Raw genomic sequence first — 13,092 nt, forward strand, 5'->3', positions numbered from 1 at the left:
CGGCATCATAGTTTTACACAAAGCAGCAACATCCACACGCAGGATACCCAACGTTGGAGGCAATTTCTTCTTTTCAAAGCAAATACACCTTTGCACACTCGTACAGACTAGTATTCCAATGTTTCTCTTCTCCCTCAATTTTACTCAATCGGTCAGCTAATGTGACCCCAGTGCTGAGGGAGAGAGGTGCAGGAGGGTCAAACAAGGATGTTGTGGAGGCAACAGGCATTCTTCTTATCAATGACGTCATTGGTTGTTAGGATGCCAGTGTCTAGAAAGCTGTAATGGTGCAGAATGAAAACCCATGGCTTTGTGTAACTAAAAGGCAGGCTTGATCCACCTGCTGGGCTTGTATACAATTTTTTGATACATTTTCAGGCATTTTTCCAATGCACCCCTGAAGAAACCTGAAGGCACCCTGGTTGAAAAAGGCTGCACTGGAGCACCGGGCTGTGGAGGGGACATAATTGGCTGGCTCAGTCTCCCAGCGACAAGAGGCTCCGGCAGCTGCTGGTCAGGCACCTGAGTGGATCCCGACAGTAGTCAGGATCCCTCCAGAGTTTGGACCACCTTAGAGACATCAGCAAGCTTTAGCCCGCTGTCAGCTGAATATGGGTCACAGCATTGCAGAAAGAAGTGCACTCCTCTCACCCACAGGAGAAGGACAAAAGAGCTTTGGCTGCACGTCTCCTTTAGGTTTTTAGATCTGGGAGGAAATCTCTGTAATGTATATAGCAGGGATATGCAATTAGCGGACCTTCAGCGGTTGCAAAACTACAAGTTCCATCATGCCTCTGTTTCTGGGTGTCATGCTTGTGGCTGTCAGAGTCGTGCTATGCCTCATGGGACTTGTAGTTCTGCAACAGCTGGAGGTCCTCTAATTGCATATCCCTGGTATATAAGATCTTTTAGTCAGTGTTTAGAATTTTCTTTCTTCCTGGAATGCTGAAAATGAACCCATCTTGGAGTTCAGTCATTTGTGTCCAAAGGTGAGGAGCGCTTTGTACAAAACACTCACTGAACTCTTAGATCTGCCTTCCTATCTGATTTTACTAGAAGAGGGTAAAGAGCACTTCTATTTGTATGAATTCTCTACATCACCGTTGCCACAAAAACTAAGGGAGGGATCTTTTACTTCTGAGCACACCAAATTATAATATGCTGTATGTACTTTACAATTTATGTAATCTAAACAAACATTTCAGGGAAAAAATGATAACTGCCAACACAAATAAAGCGGGCAACACCTTTTCCTTAGCAGTCGGATAGCTTCCCCACCCATATCAATGGCGCTGTGACCCAGGCATATACCATCCTAACACCTCACCCCCAAACCCCATATACTGTGCGGTACTCATACAGAGATAGCAGTCATTGGATACACGGTTTGGCCATGCTTCACCAGCTCCAGATCAAGCCTCTCCAGCTACCCACTCAAAGGTGTGTGGAATTTAAAGCTGAACTCTGGGCACACAAACGTTTATTTAAATGCATTTTCTTCAATGGCAACAAAAGATCTAAATCCACTATGTGTGCCCCAAATACCTTTTAGCGATAATTGCAAGAGAATCTGTCAGGCTGGTTGTACCCAGTTGATCCATCGAGGTATTTGCACCCACTTCCGGGAGTCCTCAATGTGGGGATTTTGCGGGTAGTTGCGTCACTTCCCACCCCCACCCGCTGTGTTCTGGGAAGCACTCGGCTCCCAGAACACAATGGGGGCCAGTAAGGATGGCGCTGCGCGACTCGCGCATGCGCCGTAGGGAATCAGGCAGTGAAGCCGGAGCGAATTCACTTCCTGATTCGCTCCCAGAGGATGGCAGTGGGGGCAGCAGAGTGACGAGCGATCGCTCATCCACTGCTGCCGACGTCGCTGGACTCCAGGGCAGGTAAGTGTCCCAATATTAAAAGTCAGCAGCTGCAGTATTTGTAGCTCATAGCTTTTAATATTTTTTTTCCTGGCGGAGATCCGGCTGCATTCACACCTGAGCGTCGGTCGTTCGGTCGTTTTTTCCGGCGTTTTGTCGCACGTATTCATGCTTGTTTGCATACAGCGTCGTCCGACGTTTTTTATTTTAGCCAATAGGAAAAATTTTCATCTTTTCATCACTTGTTGCCATGTTAGATTTTTTTATCTTCTGCCTGGGTGAAATGTTCTATTGATTAAAGCGACAAAACGCCCGTAGCAAACGCTCGTTGTTGCGCTAGTCGCTTGAATCGAGCGTTTCCATTACTTTCTATGGGAAATGGAAACGCTCAAACGACCATTTTTTGCTAAATAAGTTTTGCAATGGTACTTTTTTAACTATACTTTTAGTACTGTTATACTTTAGAGAGACTCTGTTGCCAGACCCTTCATTTCATTATTAAAATCTTATCATTAGACAGGACTATATTTGCACTTAGGCTGCATTCACACCTGAGCGTTTTGTCTCCCATAGAAAGTAATGGAAACGCTCAAACGCTACTTTCTATGGGAAATGGAAACGCTCAAACGACCAAACCGCCCGATACGCGCGTTTTTGAGCGTCGCGCTTCAGGCGACAAAACGCTCAGGTGTGAATGCAGCCTAAGTGCAAATATAGTCCTGTCTAATGATAAGATTTTAATAATGAAATGAAGGGTCTGGCAACAGAGTCTCTCTAAAGTATAACAGTACTAAAAGTATAGTTAAAAAAGTACCATTGCAAAACTTATTTAGCAAAAAATAAAATAAATCATAATGATATATATACATATACACATACACACACACACACACACTTTTCCCATGACAATGAACATTGCCCTGTTGCAGATAAATCTCCCAGATCAAAGTGGAACTTCACTCTCTCAATCAACATGAACTACTTTGAACCCTTATGCTGCTTGTATTAGTAAAATCAATAGGAACATTTTATGCATTTACTTTAAAAAAAAACTTTTTTTTTAGCCAAATGATGTGATACACCCCAGAAGTCTTCTGGAGAAAAGAAGGGGAGTTCTCAGTTTCTCGGCTAAGCACACCCTCCTGTGTCAATGCCTGAGATAAGGGCAGATGAATTCCAGGAAGTAAAAGTAAATGCTACATAAATCATCTGCCCTAACTCAAGATGACTGCGGATAGAAATGCTAGGGGGGGGGGGGGATGGGGGTTCAAAGTGGTTTCTCGTCAAAATAAAGCGTTGTGACATGGATGTACATGAATATCAAAAATGTATTTAATTGTGTTTTTTGGTTTGTGGTGTTCAGATGCATTGTAGTTCCATTTTAATTTTCAAGGCAGGGTCATAATAATGTAAACCTCACAACAGAGAGAATTATTGGTAGCGTACGCTCTCAGTACATGTTGCTGCAGACGCTCTCAGTACATGTTGCTGCAGAGAGTCTTGCCTCAGTCACCCACAACCTCCCAACATTGGTATGCAAACAGAGTTACTTCACATTGCCATTTGCATTGGCAAGCCTCCTACTAAATACAAAACAACACAAATACAAAACAGCGTTGAAATAGGATTTTATAAAAAAGCCTTGATCTACACTAGACTCCAGGAATCTGGCTGTAATATTTTTATCCCGTTGGTACTATTTTCCAGCAAAACTCCACAAAATGCTCACAGGAATATCCCACTGTGCTGGAGATGCTCTATATTTGAAGACTCCAAAATTTTGGAAACAATCATACAACCCCACTGTTAGAGCTGCACGATGAATTGTTAAAAATCGAGATTGCGGTTCTTTGCCACTTTCGGTCTTAAAGCATTTTCCAATTCTAAGCAGAGTTCTCTGCTCAAGTATACAGCTGTCAAAAAAAAACAACCCCACACACAGGCAGTCTAGTCTGCCAAGTTTCACAACATTCCTTCACTCACCTTGTGACTGAGCTAACTATAAACATTGTAACATTTTGTTCTTTAGATCAAAGGAATAAACTTCGGTCTGTAAATGAGGGAAGTTTAACAACTTAAAGACTAAACCTTTTTCGACACTTGTTGGTTTCAAGATAAAATATACAGTACAGACCAAAAGTTTGGACACCTTCTCATTCAAAGAGTTTTCTTTATTTTCATGACTATGAAAATTGTAGATTCATACTGAAGACATCAAAACTATGAATTAACACATGTGGAATTATACATAACAAAAAAGTGTGAAACAACTGAAAATATATTTCATATTCTAGGTTCTTCCACCTTTTGCAGCAGACACATCTCTAGAATTGTTAAGAGGAGACTGTGTGAATCAGGCCTTCATGGTAGAATATCTGCTAGGAAACCACTGCTAAAGAAAGGCAACAAGCAGAAGAGACTTGTTTGGGCTAAAGAACACAAGGAATGGACATTAGACCAGTGGAAATCTGTGCTTTGGTCTGATGAGTCCAAACTTGAAATCTTTGGTTCCAACCCCCATGTCTTTGTGTGACGCAGAAAAGGTGAACGGATGGACTCTACGTGCCTGGTTCCCACTGTGAAGCATGGAGGAGGAGGTGTGATGGTGTAGGGGTGCTTCGCTGGTGACACTGTTGGGGATTTATTCAAAATTGAAGGCATACTGAACCAGCATGGCTACCACAGCATCTTGCAGCGGCATGCTATTCCATCCGGTTTGCGTTTAGTTGGACCATCATTTATTTTTCAGCAGGACAATGACCCCAAACACACCTCCAGGCTGTGTATGGGCTATTTGACCAAGAAGGGGAGTGATGGGGTGCTGCGCCAGGTGACTACCTCTTGAAGCTCATCAAGAGAATGCCAAGAGTGTGCCAAGCAGTAATCAAAGCAAAAGGTGGCTACTTTGAAGAACCTAGAATATGAAATATATTTTCAGTTGTTTCACACTTTTTTGTTATGTATAATTCCACATGTGTTCATTCATAGTTTTGATGCCTTCATAGTCATGAAAATAAAGAAAACTCTTTGAATGAGAAGGTGTGTCCAAACTTTTGGTCTGTACTGTATATTTGATAGAAAATTACTTAGAACCCCAAAACATTTTATATATATTTTTTAGCAGAGACCCTAAAGAACAGAATGGCGGTTATTGCAATATTTTATGTCACCTTGGGGATTATTTACGAAAGGTAAATCTTTTTAGGGAGGTTTTGGGGCCTATGCATTAAGGTGGAAAAAAAACCTGGCAATAATGGCCCCCCTAGACCCCCATTTTACTTACCTGAGCCCGTTTACCTGCTGCGCTCACCCCCGATGTCCTCTTCTTCATGCAGTCTGGCCATTGATTGGCTAGATTGATAGCAGCGCAGCCATAGGCTCGCGCTGCTGTCAATCATATCCAATGACGCGGCGCGCTGGAGCGGGGCCGAGTGATACAGTCTGTGGCTTTATTTATAGTACGATTTTATTTTTATGTGTAAAGGTCTGGTAAGGCTGCATTCACACAGTTCTAACTGCATGCATGGTAAGGCACACACATTGGTGTGAATAAGCCCATACAGTTTCCCTTTGCCTTTCACACCAAACTGCAGCACACGGATGTGAACCAGTCCCACAGGAAAGAATAGAATTTCTTACTTGACATGCATTTTTATGCAGCAAAATTATGCTCTTTTCTGAAACAAAATGGAACTTTGTGCACAGGCCCTAGGTGGCACCATCTTATTACCATGCCACTGTACAGCCCATAGGAATAGTTGCCTATATTGGAAATTCAAATAAGATTTAGTAAACTAATAAAATGAGCAACATTTCGAAGAATTCAATAAAGTTCTAATAATGACGATTATCTAGCGTTGGTTTACTTAGGCTTCATACAGTACAACTCCTAAACTTGAGTTTAAAAAGTTTTGGCTTTTTTTTTTTTTGCCAAAGCACTCAACTTCATAAAAGCCTATGTGTCAATGTACATATAGGCTTTTGCAAGAGTTTAGAAGCTGCTGCGGTTGGGCGGATCCTCAACTTCCCTCTCCTGAATGTGGTAGAATCGTGTTAAGGATAGAAAAGTTTTGACCGCCAGCCGCAAAACTGTAGTAAAATCATGGCGCGACTTCGCGTGTTTTGCTTTTTCCCGTGGTCAAAGTAGACTATTGGCCAGATTAATGTACGGCGGCTTAAAGTTGTGCGGGCGTAGCGTATGTAATTTACGTTACGCCACCGCAAGTTAGAGAGGCAAGTGCTGTATTCACAAAGCACTTGCGTCCTAAGTTGCGGCGTAGCGTAAATCTGCCGGCGTAAGCGCGCCTAATTCAAATTGTGAAGAGGTGGGCGTGTTTTATGTAAATAAAGCATGACCCCACGTAAATGATGTTTTGAGCGAACGGTGCATGCGCCGTCCGTGGACTTATCCAAGTGTGCATGCTCCAAATTACGCCACAAAGACTCATTGGTTTTGACGCAAACGTAAATTACGCCCAGCCCCATTCACGGACGACTTGCGACAAACGAAGTAAAACATGAAAAATTTGACGCGGTTCCGACGTCCATACTTAACATTGGCTGTGCCATCATTTTGGTGGTTTATCTTTACGCCTGAAAACGCCTTATGTAAACGGCGTATCTTTACTGCGACGGTCGTGCGTACGTTAGTGAATAGGCGTATCTCGCTGATTTACATATTCTAGGCGTAAATCAGCGTACACGCCCCTAACGGCCAGCGTAAATAGACAGCTAAGATACGACGGCGTAGGAAGACTTGCGCAGCTCGTATCTTAGCAACATTTAAGCGTATCTCAGTTTGAGCATACGCTTAAATGTAGGACGGCGCGGATTCAGAGTTACGACGGCGTAGCTATACCTGAATCTGCCTATATGTGTACATCAAGCCTTAACCACTTGTCGACCAGCCGCCGTCATTATACAGCGGCAGGTCGGCAAGATTCCATGAACCGCCGTAGCTGTACGTCAGTCCCGTTAAGCAGGATAGCACGTGTGCGCTTGAAAATTAAGTTACCATTCCAGGTAAATCTTGTTAGCAATACCTCTGGTGAGAAATAATGGTATTGAAAAGATGGCTGTGAAAGGTTACCCGTTAAACAAGGTGCTATAGTGATTCTTCACCAGATACTGGACGAATGATCCGAGAGGTCCAAGATGCTCATATGGAACCTTCGTTGGCCAGAATACCGTCCACTGAAAAATAAATAAAGGAATCTCTTAGATCTTATTTGTGTGTGTTAAATAGGCAAGCACATTACAAGTCATTTTTATTTACCAGAATTATTTTATCAAAAAAGCCTTAAAGTGTTACTAAACCCAGGAGCCTGCATTCACTATATCTGGTCTCCCACAGTACACAGAACCTAGAACACAGAAATGCAATTATTTTAGTAAATATAATTAAGGCTGCAACTGACGATTATTTTCATAATCGATTAGTTGGCCAATTAATCGGTTATGACAGGGCTTGACAAATTTGCTTGGAATCTAGGAGCCAGCTAAAAAAGTTAGGAGCCAGGGACGCGCCCCGTCCCGCCGAGCTCGCGTGCAGAAGTGAACGCATACGTGAGTAGCGCCCGCATATGAAAACGGTGTTCAAACCACACATTGTGAGGCATCACTATGATTGGTAGAGCGAGAGCAATAATTCTAGCCCTAGACCTTCTCTGTAACTCAAAACATGCAACCTGTAGAATTTTTTTAAACGTCGCCTATGGAGATTTTAAAGGGTAAAAGATTGTCACCATTCCAAGAGCGGACGCAATTTTGAAGCGTTACATGTTTGGTATGAATTTACTCGGCGTAACATTATCTTTCACAATATATAATAAATTGGGCTAACTTTACTGTTGTCTTATTTTTTTTTTTTTTTTATTAAAAAAAAAAAAAATTCTAATAAAAAAAATATTATATATATATATATATATATATATATATATATATATATATATATATATATATATATATATATATTATAAAAAAAAAATCCCCAAAGAACTGCGCTTGTGACAAAAAGTATTGCAACGACCGCCATTTTATTCTCGAGGGTGTTCGAATAAAAAATATATATGTTTGGGGGTTTTAATTTCTAAGTAAAGGGAAGGAGATGGAAACAGCCAAGGTGGTTCCATTAGCATTGCTGGTTGTCTTGTCATACAAACGGCCACCACAAGAGGGCGCCAGATTCCAGAAGGAACCATAGGACTGCAGAAGGCCGCCGCCTCAATTACCGGCCGGCGCACGGAGACCGGGTACCCCAGCTGTGCCGCCCCAGGTCGCTAATTCTAGTTGCAATTGCAACCTGCCGCCCGGGGTTTCTCGAGCCCTGCCCCATGAAGTGGCAAATATTAATAACCAACTCTATGGTTAGGGAGCAAAATCTCTAATCCGCTCTGAGAAGAACCGACAGAAGAGATAAACTGTATATACTATTAGAGGGTGAATCTGGTAAATATCAGACTCGGATCAATTTTTTTTATTCAAACAGAGCTGTAATATATTACATGCTGGCCATACAAAGTCTTCCTTCTAAAAAATAAATAAAAATTTGAAGAATGTTCGTTCGATTTTCTAATCGTCAGTGGGGTCAAGTCAACGTTCGGTTTCAACCAAAGTGACGGGAAAGTTTAGAAATAATAGAAAACTTCTTGGTCAAAGGAATTTTCAGACGGTGTGTGTGGTTTTCTTTCAGAAATTACATTCATTTTAATACTGAAGCAAGTGAAAATTATGAACAACATTCTTTCATTCAGCGAATGTACAATTTTTCGTATTAATATAATATTAACAGTAGTTATTTGTTCTTTTTGTACTATAAAGGGTAAAAAAATCATTTTTTTAAACCCCATTGTGTTACTGGCTGATTAATCGATTAATTTCATAATCGATTTGTTTCGGCCCTAAATATAATCAACTGAAATATGATTATATTAATGAACAAAGTATCTCAATGCCACCTAATAATGCCAAAAGATGGATCATGTTCTGCCCTGGCCGATTGATTCAGTCTGATTGGCATTCCATCGAAATTTAGTCCAATAGGTGGATTCATAGAGAGTCACGCCGGCGTATCAGTAGATACGCCGTCGTAACTCTGAATCTACGCCGGCGTTAATTTAAGCGTATTCTGGAAACCAGATACGCTTAAATTAGGCCAAGATACGAGCGGCGTAAGTCTCATACGCCGTCGTATCTTAAAGTGTAATTTTTAGGCTGGCCGCTAGGTGGCGCTTCCGTTGAGTTCGGCGTAGAATATGTAAATGACTAGATATGCCAATTCACGAATGTACGCTTGCCCGTCGCAGTAAAGATATGCCGTTTCTGTAAGAGATACACTGCATAAAGATAAAGCTGCCCCTAGGAGGCGTAGTCAATGTTAAGTATGGCCGTCGTTCCCGCATCGAAATTTGAAAATTTTACGTTGTTTGCGTAAGTCGTCCGTGAATGGGGCTGGACGTAATTTACGTTCACGTCGAAACCAATACGTCCTTGCGGCGTACTTTGGAGCAATGCACACTGGGATATGTACACGGATGGCGCAATCACGTCGGGTCACGAGTAATTAACATAAAACATACCCCCCATCCTCATTTGAATTAGGCGCGCTTACGCCGGCTGAATTTACGCTACGCCACCGTAAGTTAGGAGGCAAGTACTTTGTGAATACAGTACTTGCCTCTCTGACTTAAGGTGGCGTATCGTAAATACGATACGCCGCCTTAAATTTGCGGCGCGGTCTTTGAATCTAGCCATAAAGCTCTGTTCAAACTAAAATGCGCCTTCCAAGCATGGCAAAAGTGCATGGAAAAATGGTCCCCTTTTAGGCTCGATTCACACCTATGCATGTTGCTTTTGAGCGTTTTTGCAGTGCTTTTTGCGTTTTTCGACACGCGTTTTTACCCCAGGGTTTTTTTTTTATATAATGTTATCTAATTTTTTTTTTTTTTAGCCGCCATTTTTTTTTTTTATGTTTCCAGGTAAAAAAAAAAAACGCAAAATCGCGGTTTTTGGATGCGGGTCCATTGGATTCTATTACATGCAAAACGCTGCTTTTTGCGGGGGGAAAAAAAGTCCCCGACCCTTTCCAAAAACACAGAGGCACAAAAAAGCATTGATGTGAACATGTTCCATAGGAAACCATGTTAAAAAATTTCCCTGCATTTCTGAAAATTCCTGCCCTGTTCGAAAAACTCCCCTTCCGTTATAGTCAATAAAAATGCACCAAAAACGCACTTTAACCAGTAAAGAACCTCCCCATAGCAGATATACTGCTACGGGGTGACCTTCCTGTGTAGAATCACGTGTGTGTGTGTGTGTGTGTGTATAAATGTGTATATATATTATATATAGGGCTCGACAAATCCCGGGCGCCAGGTCGCCATGGCGACTAGAAATAGGGTCCTGGCGACTTGGCTTGGAAGGGGGACAAAAATTTTTTTTTTTTTTGTGAGCTGGCGTCATCTGGTGGTGAGCCGTTGGTATTACAAGTTAAGCATTACAAGTTAAACAGCAATTCTAATGTCATTTTTCACTTCATTTGCTATCTTCTTCCCTCTAATTAGAACCCCCAAACATTATATATATTTTTTATCCTAACACTTTAGAGAATAAAATGGCGATCATTGCAATACTTTCTGTCACGCCGTATTTGCGCAGCGGTCTTACAAGCGCACTTTGTTGGGAAAAATTTACTCGTCTTATTTTTTAAATAAAAAAAAAAAAAAAACAGTAAAGTTATCCCCATTTTGTTTAATATTATGAAAGATAATGTCACGCTTCAAAATTACGTCCGCTCGTGGAATGGCGACAAACTTTTACCCTTTAAAATCTCCATAAGCGACGTTTAAAAAAATCTACAGGTTGCATGTTTTGAGTTACAGAGGAGGTCTAGGGCTAGAATTATTGCTCTCGCTCTACCAATCGCGGCGATACCTCACATGTGTGGTTTGAACACCGTTTACATATGCAGGCGCTGCTCACGTATGTGTTCGCTTCTGCGCGCAAGCTCGTTGGGACGGGGCGTGTTTTCTGGCTCCTAACTTTTTTAGCTGGCTCCTAGATTCCAAGCAACTCTGTCAACCCGTGTGTGTGTGTATGTATGTATGTATGTATGTATGTATATGCGATTCTGCACTTCTGTCCAGGGGGTTTGTGCCTGCGTGCAGGTAGCTCGCTTCTGATGCGATTACTCACAGCAGAAGCCGATCTGTGAGTGCCAGGCACTGGATGTCCACCAGTACCTGCCGATCGTTGGGCAGAGACACAGAACAGAGCTCTGCCTATGTAAACAAGGCAGAGCTTTGTTCTGACAGGGAAGAAGTGATGGATTTTATGAAATCCATCTTTTCCCTTAGTAAAAGCACCTCACACAGTACACAAGCACTGGCTAGGCACACATGTAAATCGAACCTTCAGTCATTTATTTTATCTTTTCATCTATTAAATCTTCTGCCCTTGTTGTTTTAACTTTGGATAGTAAAACATTTTTTTTCTGCCAGTAAATACCTTCTACAGCCCATTTTCTGTTTCTTGTCTGGTAAAAAATCCTAGGCTTAGGACATCATGCGCAGCTCTCACTCTTGTGAGAGTGTGCCAGGAAGGGACGGGCGTGAGCCATAAGAGGGCCAATGAGAGCTGCAGGGCTGGAGGTGTGCCTCTGTGTAAATCCAGGAAGTGAACAGGCAGCAGCTTCAGCTGTCCACAGTTGAAATGGATCCAAATGCATAGCAGGAGATTGGTTCACATATCTCCGCAAATCAGGCGAAAAATACCGCTTTTCGAAATGATTGTATGATAATCGCATCGTTAGGACACAGCTTTCGAGAGCCAATCATGGCAGTTCATTCAATATTATCTGATCAGACAAGCACAACATTTTTTCTTATATGGACACCAGATGGACGATGGCTGCAATCAGCGGCGCATTGCGAGGGGAATATCTCCTAAACCGTACAGGTTTAGGAGATATTCTTTATACCTACAGGTAAGCCTTATTATAGGTAAAAGTCCAAAAAGTGGGGTTTACAACCACTTTAAAGCTGACCATACACTATGCAACCTGATTGGACAATCTTCTGAAAGCTGTGTATTAGCGATCCGATTAGCGTTTGATTGTTTCGAAAGTGGTATTTCCTGTGATTTCCGGATCGTGTGTGCGGCCCTTTAGACTGTTGCAATGATGTGCAATTCTCCTGGGATGAGATGGATGTCTCATATAATAATAATAATAATTATTTATATATATATATATAATATCTCATACACGCATTCGCTGCCTGTCACTATAGAGACATTACATAAAATACCAATGACAACACCCTGATGAGAGAAATGTCACCCAGTGTGTGGGGTCACCCAGCTCCCACCTATAGAGATACCCCAGGTATGTCATGATCTGTGATGACATAGTGTCACCTATTCCTGGTAATCCTAGGAGTCCTATGGTGGAATGTCATCACGTGACCCCCCCAGTACACACAGTCTCCAATGTGCTGACCATGGACTGATCGCACACCACCCCTTCCCCCTCTTACTGCGAAAAACCCCATAGACAGGGTGATGACCGTCATCCACAACAGGCTGGCTCTCTGGAAGTGGGCAGAGGCAGCATTGCCAGCCGATGCCATGATGCCAGGACCGTGCACAGCTCCGATATCCACGGGATCCTACACACAGCTTCCTTTGTGACAGCCAATAGGGAGACGCATCGCTGACACTGAGCCAATCGCTGTGCGGCCCCGCCCCTTGCCTGCTTCTGTATTCATGTATCTCTATTGTACCATGACCCCGGGGAGGAGGACCAATTATCCTCATTATTGTTTGTTTAACCCTCTGGCTGCCACAGACATGTTTGTTACCTTTGTACACAATAGTAGTGCAAATTTCCAGTAAAAGTTCACCTGAGGGCACACCACCACAGTACATTACCCAATGTTTTGTAACATAGAAGTGCTTCCAAAGTTATTTTTTATTTACTTTAAAAACCACTTAAAGACCTTAGGTGTTTTTCAGATTTGGTGTTTGCAAGACTAAAACATTTTTTTCTGCTAGAAAATTACTTAAAACCCCCAAACATTATATATATTTTTTTTCGAACACCCTAGAGAATAAAATAGTGGTTATTGCAATACTTTTTGTCACACCGTATTTGCGCAGTGGTCTTACAAGCGCACTTTTTTGGGGAAAAATTCACTTTTTTGAATTAAAAAATAAGACAACAATAAAT

The 13,092-nt window shown here is 42.0% G+C and overlaps 1 protein-coding gene across 1 annotated transcript in view; it reads right to left on the bottom strand.

Annotated features, from left to right (window-relative positions):
• TMEM254 (transmembrane protein 254) overlaps positions 1-12,584 on the bottom strand; it is a 30,118-nt gene extending 17,534 nt beyond the window's left edge. Inside the window, exons 1-2 of the mRNA XM_040320597.1 lie at positions 12,401-12,584; positions 6,958-7,061 (exon numbers count right to left, since the gene is read on the bottom strand). Coding sequence (XP_040176531.1) covers positions 6,958-7,061; positions 12,401-12,493 — 197 coding nt within the window. The 5' untranslated portion in view covers positions 12,494-12,584. The remainder of the gene's footprint in view (positions 1-6,957; positions 7,062-12,400) is intronic.
• Positions 12,585-13,092: the final 508 nt, after the last annotated feature.

Source organism: Rana temporaria, chromosome 8 (assembly GCF_905171775.1).
Source record: "Rana temporaria chromosome 8, aRanTem1.1, whole genome shotgun sequence".
Classification (NCBI taxonomy): Eukaryota; Metazoa; Chordata; class Amphibia; order Anura; family Ranidae; genus Rana; species Rana temporaria.